Source organism: Mytilus californianus, unplaced genomic scaffold (genome assembly GCF_021869535.1).
Source record: "Mytilus californianus isolate M0D057914Y unplaced genomic scaffold, xbMytCali1.0.p SCAF_1, whole genome shotgun sequence".
Taxonomy (NCBI): Eukaryota; Metazoa; Mollusca; class Bivalvia; order Mytilida; family Mytilidae; genus Mytilus; species Mytilus californianus.
Genome location: NW_026262581.1, coordinates 137,096,114 through 137,118,383, shown reverse-complemented (window position 1 = coordinate 137,118,383; position 22,270 = coordinate 137,096,114). Strand labels below are relative to the sequence as shown.

At 29.4% G+C, this 22,270-nt stretch overlaps 2 protein-coding genes across 3 annotated transcripts in view; both read right to left on the bottom strand.

Moving 5' to 3' along the window:
* LOC127736224 (trimeric intracellular cation channel type 1B.1-like) overlaps positions 1-22,270 on the bottom strand; it is a 200,978-nt gene that overhangs the window by 139,274 nt on the left and 39,434 nt on the right. The gene's annotated exons all lie outside the window — the stretch shown is intronic.
* LOC127736255 (protein O-linked-mannose beta-1,2-N-acetylglucosaminyltransferase 1-like) overlaps positions 8,063-22,270 on the bottom strand; it is a 31,838-nt gene continuing 17,630 nt past the window's right edge. Inside the window, exons 10-21 of the mRNA XM_052246850.1 lie at positions 21,976-22,046; positions 21,048-21,123; positions 20,532-20,657; positions 19,877-19,935; positions 19,207-19,279; positions 18,650-18,778; positions 17,779-17,969; positions 17,235-17,347; positions 16,485-16,552; positions 15,201-15,242; positions 14,725-14,792; positions 8,063-12,535 (exon numbers count right to left, since the gene is read on the bottom strand). Coding sequence (XP_052102810.1) covers positions 12,475-12,535; positions 14,725-14,792; positions 15,201-15,242; positions 16,485-16,552; positions 17,235-17,347; positions 17,779-17,969; positions 18,650-18,778; positions 19,207-19,279; positions 19,877-19,935; positions 20,532-20,657; positions 21,048-21,123; positions 21,976-22,046 — 1,077 coding nt within the window. The 3' untranslated portion in view covers positions 8,063-12,474. The remainder of the gene's footprint in view (positions 12,536-14,724; positions 14,793-15,200; positions 15,243-16,484; positions 16,553-17,234; positions 17,348-17,778; positions 17,970-18,649; positions 18,779-19,206; positions 19,280-19,876; positions 19,936-20,531; positions 20,658-21,047; positions 21,124-21,975; positions 22,047-22,270) is intronic.

Sequence of the window (22,270 nt, the reverse complement as noted above, 5' to 3'; positions counted from 1 at the left end):
TATGTTGCACTTGAATTTAGCTGCCTTGAAAATAATACATAATTTGGATGAAGTTCAAGATTTTTAGTACACAGCATCGTCCTTTTTATCCTGTTATATTGGCCAATGGACGTTGCTAACTTCAACTACCAATTTTGTAAAAATCTTGAACTTCACCTGGATAGATGCACGCTTGATAAAGCTAGTTAGTCTAGCCAAGGATTGGTCTAGCGAAATATTGCGTTTATTTTCATCATTTTGTAAATATTTTAAACATTCTTATATTTACATACTAAATAGTGTGTTAAAATTACATTGTTAGGCAATCTAGATATATATATATATATATATTGTGTACCGGTATAAGTCTGGTCCCACTGCTACGAGACTTGGTAGTTAGTATTTATTTTACTTATCTCAGAAAATGTGTATAAAATTGAGAATGGAAATGGGGAATGTGTCAAAGAGACAACAACCCGACCATAGAGCAGACAACAGCCGAAGGCCACCAATGGGTCTTCAATGCAGCGAGAAACTCCCGCACCCGGAGGCGTCCTTCAGCTGGCACCTGAACAAATATGTATACTAGTTCAGTGATAATGGACGTCATACTAAACTCCAAATTATACACAAGAAACTAAAATTAAAAATGATACAAGACTAACAAAGGCCAGAGGCTCTTGACTTGGGACAGGCGCAAAAATGCGGCGGGGTTAAACATGTTTTTTGAGATCTCAACCCTCCCCCTATACCTCTAGCCAATGTAGAAAAAACAAACGCACAACAGTACGCACAGTAAAACTCAGTTTAAGAGAAGTCTGAGTCCGATGTCAGAAAAGGAAACAAAAGAAAATAATCAAAATGACAATAATACATAAATTACAACAGACTACTAGCAGTTACTGACATGCCAGCTCCAGACCACAATTAAACTGATTGAAAGATTATGTCTTCATCATATGAATATCAGGCACAATCCCTCCTGTTAGGGGTTTAGTATTATACCATCATAAAATATATGAGAAGAACATAACCCGTGTCATGCCAACAACTGGTTTTAGAATAAATATATTTAATTCCGATGCAAAGACCCTATAAGTGAATCAATATTAAAGCCAAAATATGCAATCTTTAATGACCTGACAACAGTATCGTAACTATATCACTTCTTAATTAGTCTGTTTAAAGGTTTTGTTAGCTTTTGAGGTGAATACTAACATTATTGTGCTTTGTAAAGAATATTATCATAAAAGATTGGATGTGAAATACCCGAACGTATAAGATGTCTGCATGTTGAGTTATATTTACGAATGATGTCCTTATACCGATGATAAAATTTAGTAAATGTTTTGACTAGTTTATGATATCGAAAACCCTAGTGTAATAATTTTTCAGTAATACATAAATTTCTCTCGCTAAAATCTAATACGTTGTTACATATACGAGCGAATCGTACAAGTTGAGATATATAAACACCATAAGATGGTGACAAGAGAACGTCACCGTTTGATTTTCTCTTAATATAATAATCTTGAAAGAAGAATTATTAAGACCCAACTGCTGGATTTATAAATGTTAAAACATACCATCATGGAGACATGACAATTTCTTAAACCTCTCTTTTGTTTTATCTGGGAATAGTATACTAGCAATATATTATGTCCCAGGTTTTATTTAAGGATTTTCAGCATGTTCAGAGATAACATAATATACAAAAGGGAGATGATTCACTTGTTTAGCAGTATCATGATTTTCTTGTTTTTTTTTTTACTTTTGGCAAATAATGAAATTAAAATTAGTTGAATCAACAATTTTGTAGTCTAAAAGGCAACTCTTCTCATTTTTATTTTTATTTTAAAAATAATCTATCCTCAGTCCCCCCTTTTTTTAATCAGTTCCCATTGTAGTAACATTTCTATGGCTTCAATAAGGGGCTAATGAAAAAGGCTTCATACACAATTTGTGATATTTTATCTCTATATCTTATAAACTATAAAAAAGGATGGGTTTAAACAACAAAATAAATACCAATATATGATTGTTTTTCTTTAATGTAAGAATGTCATTTATTGTTGTAAAAACAAGGTCATGTAAATGTTTTCTTTGTCATCTGCCAAGGATAATCTCTGATTGATTCAGAAAAAAAAGACATTGAGTTGGTGTGAGAAAAAACAACAAGGTTTTGATCTTATTAAAACACTCATATAAAGAATTAAATCCTTTACAGAACTGTAACACTTTAAATTTATGTGTGAGTAATTTACAAAGAAAACAATACCTTACTCCTACACACTGTGAGCTACTTATAATTATGTATTTTAAAATGAGGTCAATGATTATTTTCAAAATAAAAATATAAAGGAATAATAATTGTATGATTTTTTTGCCAAATATTGAGTCATCATAAATGATCAAAATAAATGGGATTAAAATCTAAATAGATCTAATCACATTGGAGGTGGGTATGAATTTAAAAAAGTACTTAGCAATGACTCCAAGGTTATTGATGTGTACGAGACATAAATATTTTACTTTTCTATATTACATTAAAATTTGTTTGAACATTAATAATTTTAATGACCCAGTAAGTTGAAAAGACATATATTTTTTTAACTAGTCCCCACACTTGGATAATCATACATAATAAACATGTATAATTCCGATAGTTTAACATTTAAAGAAAATCTTTTAAGAAAATTTAAAACCAGTTATAATGTACATCTGCATATATTTCCTACAACTAGCAATCTATAGTACAGGGGACTTTTTCCTCTCTGGCAAAATAAGTCGGCATTCTAAAGTGTAAAGCTAAAATATTGCTTTCATTCACAATTAACAAATATTATGTAATAACAGACTTGTATACTCTATGGATGAGTACTTTAGCCATTGTGTAAACAGTGTTACTCAATCAGGGTACTTCTAAATAAGTCCTCTAAATAAATATGGCTTTGACAAAATAACTTTTCAAAATTTGAAAGAAATATTTGTTAGTGTTAGAGTTCATTCAATGATCAGACAATGATATAAAAGTTTTACAAGAAAACATTTGTTTACATCTGAAATAAGTTTGTAATAAAAAAAGTCTGAACTGTTTTCTTCCTTGTCAGTCGCTGGACTGTAAAACATGGGATCTCTGGTAGAATCAATGACTTCTACCTAAAAACTTATTCCATATGTTAGTGTAAAATGAAACAAGAACAACTAATGTGCAAGTTAAATAAAATCAAGTATGGAGTGCCAAACTTCAAACTTATTCCTCCTAAGTTATGTGGCTTGTACAAGTTTTTCCTTCTCCTTTCTACTTAATAAAATAGTCCAGAAGTATCCACAATTATACAACAAAAGGAGGCATATACTACTAAAGATGTTATTTTCTTTCATACAGCAACTTTGCTAATTGCACAGTCAAAATGCATTGACTGTATGAACTTTGGTTTTATTAAGCCATCTCTGTGAAGTTTATAATGTGTTTCCTAATAGTTCTACTAATAACATTTTTACAGTAACCAGATACACAGAATATTTAAGTCATCTATTTCAAATTCATAATTGTTGTTTGACCCCAAATGTTTCATTTGAAATGGATTTAACATGTTTTTGGGTTGCTGTCTCATTACGACACATCATCTCCTTTTAAGCATAATGTGTGATTTATTAAATATATTTGGTATAACTTTGTTTTTTTACACGGTGAAGGTAAAATTCTCATTGAATCTACCCTTGTAAACTAATGTAGCAATTTACAGTTTAAAAAATTATAGCTTTTCGAAAACAACTCATAATTACAAAACAATTTTAAAAGCAACAAATTACAACTTATAATAAAATTAACCAATGTTTAGAAATACTACATATTTTAGTCATACAAAACTATCCTTGGAAGATCAGATGAAATTTCACAATAATGATTTTTATTCATAGATACTTTTTAAACATTACCAGACTTTTAAAATAATTACATAATTACAACATTATCATCTAGGTTATCAACATAGAAACAGAAAAATAGTCATAAAACTACAATCAATAGAAAAAACAACAAAGGGAAATTGTGATAATGATATGATATACCCAGAGGATATTGTTTTACCAAATATCTGATTAGTTTTACATTATAGACTAGACATAGTAAACAGTAGTGAACCAAACATCAGTAACATAAAGGTGATAAAAAAATCAGTTTGAAAAACTGTCCCATCCCCTCCTGCAGGTGACAAGAGAGTGAGATAAAACACTGCCCATACCCTCCTACAAGTGGCAGCAGGTGGAATAAAACACTGCCCCATACCCTTCTACAGGTGACAGAGAGTGAGATAAAACACTGCCCATACCCTCCTACAGGTTGCAGAGAGTGACATAAAACACTGCCCATAACCTCCTACAGGTGGCAGAGGGTGAGATAAAACACTGTGCATACCCTCCTACAGGTTGCAGAGAGTGACATAAAACACTGCCCCATACCCTTCTACAGGTGGCAGAGACTGAGATAAAACTCTGCTCCATACCCTCCTACAGGTGGTAGAGGGTGAGATATAACCTCCTTTTTCCCAAAATTTGGGGTCTGTTTTGGTTGGCAACTCCAAATAAGTAATCAGACAATTGTTCTGGTTGCTTGGTAATATGATGGATTTTATATTCTATTGAAAAATATGAGTAATTATATTCCATCAAAGCAATTTGTTCATTTCAAAATTTTCTTTCATTTAGTGCATTTGACATAAATATTTATATATAATTCAATGGTCAATTTAGTTTTGGTTTTGGTATGAATAAGCTTTATGAATAAATTGACCAGTGACTGATTAATGTATCTGTATTTATTTTTAGATTTGTAATTGGTGACTTCTGTGATGCAGGATGTTATATGATATAAGAAATCATCCAATGACCATATAATGTTACTTCCATTACGTGTCATCCAGTGGTACTTCAGTAATATAATACTGATGACATGGTGTGTTATACTATCGTTAATAAAACACGGACTATACTACTAAACCCTGACTATACTACTAAACCATGACTATACTATTTCTTTGTTCCTTTTATCTACATCAGGATTTTATACATATTGTTTTGTTCCTTTAGTTCAACCAGGAAAACATCAAACCACATATTTAATCTAAATGTGATATAGAGGTTATAGTCAATTCATAACAATTGACAATATATAATTTATTGCTTTTAATTTCTATGAATGAATGATATAATTTTATTACAATCAAAATAAAGATATTCAATATTGTAAAGAAGGATAATTAATGATCATATAGTAATATTGGTATGCCAACAATGAAGGTCAGGATTGATATTGCAAATTAAAAATTTAAATCAATGTAAGATAAACATTTATATGCATATCATTAAAATATAACTTCTTATGTTATAACCATTAAATAGTACATGCACTTGCATGTTATTACCAAACTTACAAATTTGGTTAGTGTTAAATAGAGCCTAAATAGTACAATATTAAGACATGGCAAAGCAGACGAACAGCAATAAATAGATTGATATTTGATATATGGCTATTCCCAGTTATCATATTGTCTGTATTGTATGTATGTTCATTGATAATAGCTATTCTTTATTTTGGCATGGGGTTAAAAAAAAATTCAGGAAAAGTGTTTCATTTGCATGATAGTCAGTACCACAAGCTTGGGCCACAGAATATACTATATTACAACAGTAGTTTATATGTGCTGACACTCAATTCTTATTTTCCATGACTTTCAAACTGGAAAGCACCATATACACCAAGTCTATTTTGTTTTTCAGTTTGAATGCAAACGATTATATTTTTCTTTTTTCAAAAGTAAACTTCTTTTTACATAGTCTTCAAAAGTTAACTTGTTTCTATGTCAGGTTCTAAACCGTCCAAAATACTGTTTCAATCTATTCTGGATTGCACCTACAAATCTTTTCTAACTCAAAACTTGTACTTGACCTTTGACTCAGTTTAAGTCACTTGAAATCCAAACATAACTCCAACCCATGCACATCAGTTTGAAAGTCATACGTAAGAGTTTGAAAGTCATACGTAAGAGTTTGAAAGTTGTTCACACCAGTTTGAAAGTCACAACTGTCTTCTCTATACCTATGTATATGGTTTATTGAGAATAAAGATATATATATGTCTTCTTTGTATTTGTATTTGTTCTTGTTATGAATATACAAGACCATGTTGGTCATGCGGTACGTCTAAAAACCGCTCAGGACCTCCTGAGTGCACTCAGGACATGTAATAGATGTTTGAGTGAGCGTTGAGGGTATGCATTCGATAGATAATTTAATTTTGGATCTTATAGTTTTTGTCTAAATAAAATCAGTCCAATATTTAAGAAGTTATTGAAGTTTTATCAGCACGTGCCGTTTTCCTGGGATATGTCATGCATGACTGATGATTCTATTGAATACTAACTATCATGTTGATTAGGTCCTTTGATCTTTATTACTTAGGAGTGACTAGTGATGGTAATAAACACATACAAGTAATCTTGGCAAACAAACAAAAAAGGTTTCATTGGAAAAATAAAAATAATAAAGATTTATTGTTTTAGCAAAAATGTTAAATAAACTAAGTCTTTTTGTTTTGTTTGTAATAATTGAAGCCAGTTGAAAAATTTCAGAAATCTACATATATGTCTTGTCCTGTCTGTAGTCAGGAAATTTTCCATTCAATTAATTTCATTTGAAAACGTTAAAAAAATATAGATCTAATTCATTGCAAAATGTGGTGTCCTTTGGGATAAAAACTCTGTTTCAACTACGAGGAAAGTCCTATCATATAAGACTTCATAGGTGTGGTTCAGCATTGATAGTTAAAAAAAACGGATAATGCATCAATAGAGCGCCTAATACATTATAAAAAATTACCGAAATATATGTATATAAATATTTGTGTGTTTTGTTATAATTTCTTGTTATTAAGATCCATTTAAATAAATAACACGTTTTGACTATTGAAAGTGTATCCACATATTTCCAAGACACTTGTCGTTTAACGTTTTCATTTTTTACTTAATCATCTTTAAACTCCTCATATAGTTTAATATTATTCATATACAGCTATTATACGCAAATTCTATTTAAAAAAAGAAAAATCGCCATTAAAACTCATTCTTATCCAGTAAGTCATTTCTCTAACGAGTGAAATTTTGAAATAATTTTTTTTTAAGCTTTTAGCGTTAGCCTATGTTATTAGACATAGCAACACAAAAAACACTTGTCTGCCTTTGTATGATTATATTAAAGAAAAAATGATATTCTTTATTTTGTTGATGTTGGAGAGGGGAAAAAAATTCAGTAAGAAAAACAAAAACGAACTTGTAATAGACAAACTATAAAACAATATCAATTGTTATTTCTTTTACTTAAGAACTGCAGAATGTACAATAACAAAATTAATTTAGCTGTCCTCATTACACATAAACTGTATTAAAATACATTTAATGGGACTTTTGATTTTTTTCTCCATTATTGTAAAATTCACTGCACATAAAGTAAACGTAATTACATAAATCAATTCCGAAACAACTTTAAAATATCACATAATTAAATTTTATTAAAACACTGTTCTAATAACATGATATTCATAAGCAATAAGGATAATCCAATAAATTTTGTTGATTGGATTATTCACGGCTGAGTAGTTATGTAATCAGTGACACGTGCCCTCATTATTTTATAGAAATTATAAATATCTATTTAAGTTCGTTTTCAAAATCTACCAAAATTTACCACTAAAATAAACAGCGTGCAACGAATATATACATTCTTCGTGTGTGCATATATACGATGACTATAAAGAGTCCTGAGTGCACTTTGTATGTCCTGAGCAGTGTTTAGACCTACCTGTTGGTCATGTTATGTGAACCAAACAACATTCAGTTTCAATCAATTAATTTTGATGCAATCTTAACATTCAAGTATTCTACACACTGAAGCCAGTGTTTCTATTGGTATTTTGGAAGTTTTTACAGCCAACAGCAATTAATTAAATACAAGATTTAAGTTATAATACAGCTTTAAAGAAACAATTCCTTGATCCAGTTTTACTAAATAAGTAAACAACAGTACGAAACTTTGAAATTTTTATTCAGTTAACATATTCACTTCATGGGAGATAACTCTTCAGTTACAAATTGAAAAAGAAATGTGAAAACTGACAGATTTCAAACCTTCAAAAAAAGAGAGTTTACAAGTGAAAAGCTCATTATGTAAAATCAAACATAAACTGAGATCTGGTTTAAAGCTGGTTGTTCTAAAGTTAATCAGAATATAAACACTTTAATCTAACGTAAAAATTAACAAAAAAAGATCTCAAAACAGCATTATGAAGCAAGAAATAATAAAAAACATTGCCTTCCTAATTCTGGAAGCTATATACTACTTAATTGAACTCATATATTTGCTTTTGCTTTTAAGTTAATTAGTATCTGTGAAAATTCTGAATTCAAATTATCAAAATATTGCACTTTTCAAAAAAAAAAAAAGATCATATTAAAACCAAAGCAAATGTCTTTACTGTGACTTTGGATAATTGTACCTTAACCATGATGATAAAAAATAAAATCTGCTCAACATAGAAATCTGTACATCACCATATATTATTTTTCAAAACCAGTTGTAAAAATGACATGTCAAAATATCTCCACAAAATATGACACATGATGAAAATAACTAAATATATATAAGTATTAACAACTAATAAAACCTATCTATGATATATAGTGTTAAGTAATTGCATAATGTTCCTCAATATTTTTGTAATAACACTTTTATAAAATAGTTCCAATTATTTCAACTGAACAAAAAATGTACAAATTCAAGAAAAATTAACTCTGATTTTTTAATACATGATTCAAGTAAATATTTACGATAAGCATAAATTATCAAAATGTTATTCATTATTCATCTCCAATTAACTTGATTTCAAGTATTGTCATGGGGAGATGTCTAAAAAGATGTCAAACTTATTGTTTATCAAAAGCAATATACTTGATTCAAATATTTGTTATGATTCCATCAAAGGATTTGGTTTTAGGCATAGATGCCTTTATAAGTAGGCACAATGAGATTAGCTTGTCAGTTCAAGATGCAGAAAAGCACACTGAGAATCAAACATCTCTGTTTATGGTACAAAAGACATATACATTTTGGCAAATACCAAAGCAGAGAGGGTAAAACAAGATATCCATATTCATATACCCTAGCAGTAACAACTTATTCTTAAAAGTTTGTTAAAAAAATTTGAAACTATGTTATAAAATTTATTATTACTAATTAATGGTATATAGCTATAAAATACAAACAAATAAAAATCTGTAAAAGTTGTCAATACTATCACAACCACAAAAATGGATTATTTTTGGTTATCAATTCTTGGCATGTATAGTATATCTAAATGTATTCTACACAAACAGTATAAAACAAAAGTATTTGTCTGCAATAGAAAGAATATGGTAATCTTGATCTGCTGAGAATCTAGAAGTATCAAATATTGGAGAGGAATCAATGCAATATATCATTTAAACAGGATGCATCTCATTATGTCAGACTTAACTTAAATAATCTAATGACATGAAACAATTGGTTGATAACTTTGTACATAACATTAATAATTGATTAATATAATGACACATACAAATGTATATAGCAGAAAGAATTGGTGTAGAAGGAAAAGTTGTTTTAATGATAATCAAATGTGATTTCATACAAGAAATGGAAGTATCAAACTTTCACATATTTAATTTACACATTGAAAATGCCAACCCATTTCACCTTATGATTAGGCAATAATAAAAAATGGCAATATGTCATATCAGAAAATTTTGACTAGATGATAGAACTGTTCTAATGGCAGACTTAACATGTATATTCACGTGTATGCTCAACCCGTATTATAAATTCATCAGACAACAAATCATTATTTTTAAGAAAATTTAATAACAATTTCAGCACCTTCAACAATGAAAATATCTGATTCAAGAATTGACAATTTTATTTATTATGCTTTTAAAAGGATTAATATAAGTAATATAATTTCAAGTACATGTATAAGAAGGACAATTCCAGACTACACGTATTTGAAGGTTTACTTTAGACTATTATGTACTAGAAAGACTGTTTCATGTACTTCAAAGTCTTTTTTATGCTATATGTCTTTTTAAGGACAATTTCAGATTATACATATTTAAAGGAGTCTCTTAACTGGCCATTTCAGGCTTTGTGTATTCGAATGGCTATTTTAGGCAACATATAACTTCTGTTGTCACTGTCAAGACATTAAAATGAGGAAATTTACATATTTGACCTAAAATGGTCAAATAAAAGACAAAAATTTCATGCATAGTTTTTGGTTAAAATAAATATGAGCAAAGCATTACTCAAAAAAGATAACATTTTGTAGCAAAATGTCTTTTGGGCTAAAACTGTCTCAAAATGAGGCTATTTGGCAGTATTTGCTGTTTTGCAATAAATGGAAGAAGTTTTAAGCCCTAATGCCAACATGTAATACTAAATCAAAAAATATACTGATGTTGACAGACTAGTGTATAATGAACATCTGAAGGATTTAATATTGTAGATTTATAACACTTTTAAAAATTCTAATTCAAGGGCCAAAAAAGTGGCCTTATTGTACCTTCTACTTTTATAAGACAGATTTAGAAGATAACTGTATTGTATTTTAAGCTTGGCCTTTGTAAAAGGTAGATTTTACTGTCACCAGTTTAGTTTACCTATCTCAATTCTAATGCCACATATTAAAATAAATTCCATGATAGTGCAATAGATGAAACATATATTGGTTCAATATGAACAAGATAGACACAGTAGCTATTAAAAATGCATCCACTGTTATATAAATGTTCAAACAAAATTATTTAATGATGAAACTCAAAACTTTTGTCAAAACTTGTGTAGAATATTCTTACATAGTAAGTGCTGCTATTGTCATCTCTGTTAATTACTACTAACTTAATGTTGGTATCATACTAATGTCACATCATCAGCATGAGATATAAGGGGAATAACTCCAGGAAAACAACAGTTAATGTGGACATTTGCTTACTATTTATTCCTTAAAACAATTTTGTTGAGTTTTAAACAAGCAAAGCTTGGTGCAATATATCAAGACGCTATGAATTGTAGTTGCTGAGAAAAATGTGAGAAAAATGTGTTCAACGGACTCACAGAGGTAAACCATTTCAGAGCAAGGGTATAAAAAAACATTTATATAATAAAACATTTATCCCCTTCTTTGGAGCAGGGGTATTCTAAAACCATTTACCCCCTAATTTTGAGCAGGGGTAAATAAAACCATTTACATCATAATGAATAATCAGGATGAAAACACAAACTTTTTCACAGGCAAAACATGTTAATAAAAGAAGCCTATCAAGTATAATGTTCAGGAATTTTTCAAGGTCAAAACACCTTAATTCAACATAGAAAAAGAACACAAAATGGAATTTAAGGTTCATCTGTAACTCATCATTATAAGACTACAAAACAAAGTATAGATCTACAAACATAACCAAAATGGTCTGAACAAGATACCTTTTCTTGAACCATTAATCTGTTAAAATATATCAATCAGAATGAAAGACAAAGTGCATCTTAAACTCATCATTATGTAACAATATATAGAAAATGCAATAATTGAAGGAATGAAAAGGGTAATATTGTATATGTCAGCTCTGAGTCGGGGTATAAAAAGTTTAAGCATTGTACAATAGCTTTTATACACCATTTTAACCATTGGGACTAAAAACTAATGATAGAGGTATTCCAAACCTTTTGTGTTATGTATAATTAATGTTATATGGTAAATTAACTTCAATTAGATTTAATTTTATGTATTTTTAAGTTAAGGGATAATTTCAACCGAAGTAAAGGATTTTTCAACCATTTGAACTCTATTAAATTCTTTCAAACAGTGAAAGACCTACAAATAAGTCAATTTGAAAAGTTTCTGTCATTTTGTAACATGATTACTTTTTTAAGGGAAAAAAGGTTAAAATCCCAAAGTGATCGTTAAAAGTACTCATTAAAAAGATAAGACTGTATCATGCAATCATAAATCATACAAGTTATAAGATGTTTGTCAAGATTTATAAAACAATCCCTTAAGGGGGTACCCAACACTTTGACAAAAATAGATTTAGCTCGTTTAATTTTCATAAAATTTTGACAAAATATTAACTTTGACCTGTTGACCAAAATATAAAAATTTGCGCAATTTATAGGAATAATTTCATTGGATATATAGCAACCTGAAACACTTATTTTGATCATTGAGACGCTTGATTTCTCTTTCCTAATAGTATGCGTTTAAAACATTCAGCCGATTTTTAAAGAGTTAACTCCCTTCGGTGTTCTATATTCCTGAAATACTGGTAAATAAGAAATATAAATTCAGATCTGACTATTTCTTATCACAACGTCTTTTCTTGTTGCCTAACAATACTGCATCACAGATTTTTTTCATCAAGTCTTCTTTGTTGGTTCTGGAATGTATATTGGTTTTATATTTTCTGGCTTATAAACTCTGAAATATAAAATAAAAATTACTAATATAAAACATGGAGATGTGGTATGATTGCTAATGAGACAACTATCCACCAATGAACCTCTGACATAAATGTTAGCAAATATTGGTCATAAACTGCTTTAATATAATTATTCTTTTTTAAACTGTCATCTTTTCATCTTTTGTGTAATGTTTTGTGTACAACTGTCATCTTTTTATCTTTTGTGTAATGTTTTGTGTACAACTGTCATCTTTTCATGTTTTGTGTAATGTTTTGTGGACAACTGTCATCTTTTTATCTTTTGTGTAATGTTTTGTGTACAACTGTCATCTTTTCATCCTTTGTGTAATGTTTTGTGGACAACTGTCATCTTTTTATCCTTTGTGTAATATTTTGTGTACAACTGTCATCTTTTCATGTTTTGTGTACAACTGTCAACTTTTTATCCTTTGTGTAATGTTTTGTAACTGTCTTCTTTTTATCCTTTTTGTAATTTTTTTTGTGTACAACTGTCATCTTTTTATCCCTTTTATTTGTTGTATTGAACAAGTTTTTATACCACTTCAAAGGATAATTAATGATATATATGTTAGACTCAGATCAACTTCCAAATCTGACCTGCATTCTCAAATCAGTGTCCAATTTTTTTACCCTCTAATCGATGTCCAATGTGACATTATGTATTGCCAAAACAACGTCCAATCAATTGTAGTCTTCTCTAATCAATGTCCAATATCAATAAAAAATAAATTACATGTACCTGTATAAGACTTTGATTTTGGAACATTCAAATACGAAACAAAAGATGAATTTTGGTCCGTTTTGTAGTGTTCTTATAACAACTCAATTTTCAAACAGTTAAAGACTTTCCATTGAGATTTGGTCAACCTGATTTGGTGACAGATGTATTGATATTGATTTGCATGAGGTCGATTTCTATCCGATGCAGCATTATTGTTATAAGATTGATCTTTATTTATATCATCTGTACCGTTTTGTCTTTATGTAAAGCTGCATAAAGAAACAAATTGTTTTCTTATATCTTTTTTGAAAATAAAAGGACAAACATCAGAAAATGACAATAAGACAACCACCGACATGTCGGCCCAAAAAATGTCTCGGCGTTTGGATCTTTGCTTATTCCTTTTTCTCTCCAAACATATCCTTCATTAGGTACTGTGTCTTTACCATTGTTGAAGCCATCAACAACGTCATTTTTTGTGATAGCAGAAATTGACCTTTTTTTTAGTATTTTTGAGTAATTTTTATCAGGTTAACATTGTTTACAATGCAATTATTCCTAGTTTAAAAAAAATATATATTAGCAAAACCATATACAGTTTATACATTCAATAGCTAGCTATATTCTATTATCTGAATAACACTTTTCTGCATGGAAACGTTGAAAGTTGACAGGGGGCCTCAGGGAAGATTACTTTTAAAAGCTAACTGTGTAACCCTCTTTAAATAAAACATTATTATTATTATTAAATAAAGTTATGACGTCATTCTGGTAAGTCCATAAAAGGAAGTCGATTAGACAAGTCAGAAATTGGACGTCGATTTGAGAACAACAAAAAAGACGTCAATAAGAGGGACAGAAAATTGGCCGTCGATTTGGAATGTTATTTTATTACATCGATTTGAGGAACGGACGTCGATTAGAGACCGGACGTCGATCTGAGCCTCGCATATATTTTCCTGAATAATATTTTAAGGGTTAAGTAATAATATGATAGTTACTGATTGAAAGTTATTATTCAAAATAAAGGAGAAAAAGAAAATTAAAAAAAATTCAAGTATCTTTTCAGTAACACACCCTTGAAACTGTTCGGATGGTTACAAACAAGGTAAAATACAATTTAAAAGCTTTTTGAATGTTCTCAAATCTTACAGAATGACCACATTAGCCTTGTAAACTTAAAAGATTTTTGTGTTGTTGGGCTGCTGTCTCATTGATGTATATACTCCTTCATTTTGATTTTATTAGCAGGAAAAAGCCATGTAGACTTAATACTGAATATATAAAATATATAAGATATTTAAATGTTATGGATATTATCAGATTTAGAGAGAACAAAAATATGGAAGTGTAGTAAGAGGTTGAACTTCAAGTAAATCAAAGATTAACTTTAATTTTCTTTTAAATCAAAAATAGAAATGACACCCACACATTTTTCTGAATAGTTCTTGACTTATTAATTACCTATAAGGAGAAGCTGGAACTCCAACCATAATTACAGGTGTACCATTAATGAATAACCTCCACATACTCTGTATAAAGAAAGATAACACTTACAATAGAATCAATTAAAATCATTTGTTAATCAGAAATTTCTTATAATGTAAAATAAATCTTTTAAATGACATCAACATTATTATTTAAGTTGTTTACTTTTTAAATATTCACTTTATCAAATGCAATTATTATGCATTATCAATCACTTAAAAATTAATATAAAGAGTAATTTCCCATTTTTTTCAATGTCTGAAGGCATTATGAAAAGATTAAAATGTGTTAACTGATTGAGACCACTGAATGTTACCAGGAAAGCACAACTGTCTCTCTGTATCAAAATAAAGTGGAAAATAATTTCCCATGGCAGAAAAATTGGAATACTATACCAATAGCTTGATATAATATGTAATGTATATATTCTCCAATAGTACCATCTGTCTTACCTTATGAAAACCTCTGACATCTAGGTCCCATAGATGATAGCACTACAAAATATAAAGTAATATTATGGTATAAATTAATGATATTTAAATATGCTTCAAACCGAATTCTTAAACTTACGCTATTTTAGTTATACTTCATTATTGAAATGAATCATGGAGTATTTTCAACCATTTTAAATTTATACTTAGATCTTGCAATAATGTGTGAGATTTAAAGTTCATTGTGAAGACACTATAGACACTGATGATAAACAGCATTAAAAGTACGATGCAGTCTGGTAAATCCGCCCACATAAGGCTTTGATTGTATGTATTTCTTCTTAATTGTATACAAATTGTATCAAATTTAATATCAATCGATTCACTGACAAATCAATTCTGAGTAGTTTACCTCATTTCCCAAAAAATATCTGAAATAAATTTTAAAACCAACAAAACAAGTGGGTCATCCGTGTTTTTATCGGAAATGTGTTTGTCCAGTAAATCTGTGCATGCACAGTAAATATGTATGGAGGGCCAGTTTGTCACAAATTTATACAGGAAAAGGTGATCTATTAATAAACCAAAAATATAGGGATTCCAGATAATCCAAAAAATAATAAATTTCAAGTCAGAAATGAGTTTTGTAAGCAATAATATGATTATCGTTAGCTTTAGGAACTGTATTATATATATCACAAGATAATTTCATAATAAATGATTTTTCTTTAAAATTTGACATGCAGTGATGATAAGTACAGTTCCTATGAATAAAATAGCAGACAAAATATTCACAGAAGTGACAATTACGTAAATAAATGGGAGTGGGAGGGTTTACCGGACGGGCGGAATTATCGGACACTCCTGTAATGTTATTTCATTATATTTCTAAGCATTTCATTGGGTTATTGTGTGATGTAAATTGATTCATAACTAATCTTTCCCACTCATTTTTTTTTTCAATCTTGAATTAATAATTCATCATACCCTGGTCAGTACCTAAAATAAATGTGAAAAGTTTTAAAATTTGGTATGAAAAATGGAACTGCATTTTTCTGTTGTATTATGGCATATATCTAAACATGAAATCTATTTATCATATCCCCTGTGAAAAAATAATGAAGATTAGAATTGTAGTTATTGTTGAGATCAGGACTCTCCAGTAAAATATAATTGTTATATTCATACTCCTTGTCAGTCTCCCATATCGCTTTCAGGAAATATATAACACTGACATGGAATATGAACCTATATCCTCTGTGAAGATCTTTATTAACTTATCATGGCTGACTTAACGTAAACTACCTTTGCCAACTGTTTCCAGGTAACATAATCTGTTGATATATTCATGGAAATATACATTAAATGAGGTTCTAACTGAAATGAAAAAAAAAATAAAATCTTAAACTTGTTGACAAAGTTAATCTATATATATTTTAATCATCATGATATGCATACAATATGAATTGATAATACATGATATGACGTGAACTACTTGTCTATAATCATATTGTTATATACAGCATTTTTGTTATCTTATCTATGACTTATCAACCAGAAACAACAATATGATTATTGACAAGTAGTTCACGTCATATCATGTATTATCAATTCATATTGTATGCATATCATGATGGTTAAAATGCATTTAAGTTGTTAATTGAATATTATCACTGACCATAATTGCCTTGAAACTGATGTCAAGTAAAACAGAAGCAAGTTTAAATGAGGGAACATCAAATCTAAGTTTAAACAAAATAGTAGGACTGAGATATAACAAATGCAACAGATGTTTAGAAACACAAGAAGAGAAGTTTATAAACATTTACACATTATTTTTATGAACTGCCAATTAATATTAGGATAACTTTCCTTACATTCATGTCCTTTTTTGTATTGGCTTTTAATGCCTGTATGTGTTTTGTACTTTTTATGTGTTGCTTTGCTTTATATATTGCATGTGCTCTGTATTTATTCATGTGTACTGCTTGAATTGATTGATGTATAAGTTGCTATTTAAAGATTACTTTACTTTACTTTTTTTTTTTTAATAACTTGCCTGATTATGAGGTAAAAAGTTTTCTTTACAAGGATCTAATGAATGATCTAATAATACAGATGACTTAATTAGTTCTACTATTAATTCTTCATAAGCATCTTTCTTCATTCTGCAAATAAAAACTTAAATCTGCAAATAATCTTTTACAATAAAAACATATGATAGGCTGTTTTTTCTGACATATCTCTATTTATCGTGTAAAAAACTATATGAACTAGTACGAAAATGATTTGCAAATTTTTTGCAGCAACAATAGAGTTACCTAAAATCAGACTTATTTTTGCTATGGCATACAAAAACTATACAGAAACCTACCATAAACACAAATGTAGCTTAATCCACATCTAGCAAAGAATCTAACTCAAAACTGATGCTAGATGCTATTTTAAGCTTGCAGAGAGGTCCTAGCATTTTACTGCTTGTTGATGGTCTAAATGCAACTTTGAGATGAAGAACTGCAATTTAAGCATTGAATCTTTACTTTTGGATTTGTCAAGTGCAACAAGAAAATAATTATAAGAGAAATATTGAATGTCTTACCTGTCCACTCCTTTCAATTTAACATTAGGTTTTGTGAGAAAGGAATGTTTTTTGAAATAGACTTCTTGGAAATATGGATTCATATTGAGTCCTTTAGAACCAAAATGATATGTCCTTGATATATCTGGTATAATACACTCTCTGTCTTTACGGATCATATTTGTTCTCATCCACATATCCCAGTCCCATTGCTGTTGAAATATAAACATTTAAAGAACATATTAATTCTTGTTCACATATTTCTGTCCTATTGCTGTTCAAATATAAACATTCCTTTGGTTTTTTCTGTTTATATAACATATTAATTCTTGTTCACATAAATTCTGCTTTTTATTAAGCATACCAAAAATATTTAATGATATATTCACAAAATGTACTCCAGCAAATTACTGCTTTGCCTAATTTACACCAATATTCTATTCAAAATAATGGTGCACACATTGTTCAGTTCGTGATATAATTTTGAAAGTGAACATCCAAGATATGTTGATGACCATGTTTGTTTCCAACTAGCACAGTTGCAAAGGAGAAGATTAAAAAAAAAATTGCACACAGGAAAAGAGATTAAAATATTATTTAAACAAAAAATATATATTTTAGCTGTTTGGGTTTGGTGAAAAAATAATTTCACATGATTTATTAAATAAAGGAAGTCAGATTTGATGTAATCAGATAAGATTATTCATTATACTCCAAGCTGTACAGAAACAAGTATGTTGTTACAAGTATGTTGTTATGTACAGTATTATTTCTGTTATCTTTATATTTTATTTTCAAGGCATTCTCACACAAATCACTTAAAAGTTCTGTAATTTTGATGTTGATTTAATCATTTTACAGTACTTCAACAAATGACTCATATTGAACTTACTTTTTCAGGAGTTGGCCACTGTGGTTCTAGTTCATTTTTATATAACTTTCTTTTTAACAGCCATCCCAAACCTGGCATAGTTTCTATTCTGTATAACAATGTTTCATCTTTACAGGAATGGTTATAACCCTGAAATAATACACAGTTACTCAAGTATGAAATACATATAGATTCCCTTTCTGTAGCAAGTGAATAAAATTTCTTGACAAAATATTAAATTTTTTAATACACCCATTCATGAAATAAAGAATCTGTCATTTCACAAGGGGAGATAACTTTTGAACAAATAAATATTTTGAACAGAGATAATTGAACTTGATATTAGAGCAAACCAAATTTTACCCTGCTTTGTGAAATAGCAAAAAAATAATAATAGGTAACCTTTCTTTTTATTTATATCCTGAAAGAGATTGATCTAAAAAATGTACATCCAAAAGCTATCAATTCACTGAAGAATGAAGTTCTCTTAATAATGTATATATACAATTGGTAAAATTTTTAACCCCATGTTTCCCAAAAAAAACTTGAAACTACCTAAAATGTAATTCTATAAATACCTGATCATTCCAAGCAGATATGCAGTAAAGGGTATCATCTTCTTCTAAAAGGTGAATCGTCTGACTAAAATAACTAAAAAAAAATAGATAAAAAGATTGTCGAAATAAATTAACTAGTATAAACCAAAGGTTGATAATCTGACAAAATAACAGACATAAACCATTAAAATATACAAAATTTGATTGAATTTTTTCGTGTTGTGCAGATGCTATTTCATAAACATACGCCCCATATCTTCTCTTATTTAGAGAATCAAGTTTTCTACTTAGAATTCATTGATAATAAAATCAAGCTCCAACTATTTATCACTATGGGTCAAACATTTTGCCCTTATGCTATCCTTATATTCTGAATGGCTGAGATCCTCTGTGTAGCTATTGTAAACTTTCATAGAAATATGCCATCAGACAAAAAGTTGTGCATGAGGATAACTTTGTCTTATAATGCCTGTTCATTATTTCTAATAGTACATCCTGTCTAAAATAATTGAATTCTCTACTTTTACATTGCATTATACAGAGTTTATATCCTTGGTGAACAAGGCCTATGTGTAAAATACCAGTAAATATTTATAAGCTTTTTATTTAATTAACAACATATAAAACATTTATGTGTTGGTCTTTAGACCATGCTTTGTCTGTTGAAAAAAGATTTGTACATAAAACTTACTTTAGGAAATCTGGAGAAACATCTAAATCTTCTTCTACTATTATTGCATACTTTGATTCCTGTATATAAGAAATATATTCAATATGAAACCCTGAGTATGGACATGATTTGTTATTTGTAGAACAAATAATGAATGGATTTGTGATAATACAATTCAATACAAATACTAGTATGTTTCAGCGGTCACTTATTGACAATTTTTGCCGTTCACATCAATTTCACAATGCTATTTGATCATATATCTTTCGTTATTTTCTTCCAAAATGATGTTATAATAATAAGATTCAAGACTGAAGCTACCCATGATATAGATTAAATGTAGCGGTCAGACTAGCTTTATAATGTTGTGATACACTGGCTTTCTTGACACCTAAGAGGTCTAGTTACTTACAGGATATAAATTAAATGTAGCGGTCAGACTAGCTTTATAATGTTGTGATACTCTGGCACTCTTGACACATAAGAGGTCAAGTTACTTACAGGATATAAATTAAATGTAGCGGTCAGACTAGCTTTATAATGTTGTGATACTCTGGCATTCTTGACACCTAAGAGGTCGTTACTTACAGGATATAAATTAAATGTAGCGGTCAGACTAGCTTTATAATGTTGTGATACTCTGGCATTCTTGACACATAAGATTCAAGTTACTTACAGGATATAAATTAAATGTAGCGGTCAGACTAGCTTTATAATGTTGTGATACTCTGGCATTCTTGACACCTAACGGTGTATGCTGTATACCACGTAAACCAAACAGTTTGGTCACCTGTAAAGGTTCCTGGAAGAAACAACATAGAACTAATAGTGTATTTTTTCAATGAATGGCTGATTAATAGGTTCTTACTGGAATCTACACTGATTGAAGATTAGGAAAACTTCTCCATGAATGAACAATTTTATCTATTTTCAGGATACTGGTTTGAGAACAACAACAAAAATATTCTAGGTGCCAATCATGGTGCCAAGGGTGAGAAGAATAATCACAATCATAATTATCAAACAATGGCAAACTGAACATTTAACACAAGTTGAAATATCCTGACCATTTATTTTGAATGAGTGAAAGAATGTCGTTTCCTCTGTTAAACATGAGGTTCAAACTTAATACTAATTAATGACCCCTTACTCCATGGCTTCTTTTACCCTGTTCCTCTATAAAAGAACTTACATCAAAATATCCATCAATAAATACTGTTATCATTTTAGGATCAGCACCTGGTATCTGTAGTAAATTCTTCAACATTCTGTAATCAATGAAAATTAGGATTTTGTAGTTCATTAGAATCAAATAAGCCTATTATAGATAATTTCACAGAATGTTCTCTGTCTCCCTCTTACTAATTGTTGTGCTCTTACTAATTGTTGCCCTTACTAATTGTTGCGCTCTTACTAATTGTTGCCCTTACTAATTGTTGTGCTCTTACTAATTGTTGCGCTCTTAATAATTATTGCGCTCTTACTAATTGTTGCCCTTACTAATTGTTGCCCTTACTAATTGTTGTGCTCTTACTAATTGTTGCCCTTACTAATTGTTGCACTCTTACTACTTGTTGCACTCTTACTAATTGTTGCCCTTACTAATTGTTGTGCTCTTACTAATTGTTGCCCTTACTAATTGTTGTGCTCTTACTAATTGTTGTGCCCTTACTAATTGTTGCCCTTACTAATTGTTGTGCTCTTACTAATTTTTGCCCTTACTAATTGTTGCGCTCTTACTACTTGTTGCGCTCTTACTAATTGTTGCGCTCTTACTAATTGTTGCACTCATACTAATTGTGCTCTTACTTATTGTTGCGCTCTTACTAATTATTACGCTCTTACTAGTTGTTGCGATCTTACTAATTGTTGTGCTCTTACTAATTGTTATGCTCTTACTAATTGTTGGGACTTGCACACTGTATTCAAGATTTGACAAATATAAATCTCCAAACATATCGTTTTGTTGTTTCTACAAGAAAATCAAGACCAAAATTTAAATATGGATGTGGTCTCAAAATAACAAACTAAGGAATTGTAATTTGCAAACTAATATAGCTGAAGGACATTTAGACCTACATCTTACAAAAAATAATATGATATTAATGCCTATTACTTACCTAAATAAATAATGTGGTCTGTCACTAGCTATGATAACTATTGGTACTTTACCTATATTATTAGGTATCAACTGAAAATATATAAATATGTTTCTTAATGTAAAATATTTATCATTACAGAACATGTCTATGCAACTTATTTGTTCAGTGCAAAATTATAAGTAAAGCCATGTTAAGGTTTGTATACCGGAGCTCATAAGAATGTATAATCTGCTGTACTGATACAACAAAGAATTTATCTTCTTCATTTGTGGATTGATAAACATATTTTTCAGAAACAAGAGACATTTTAATA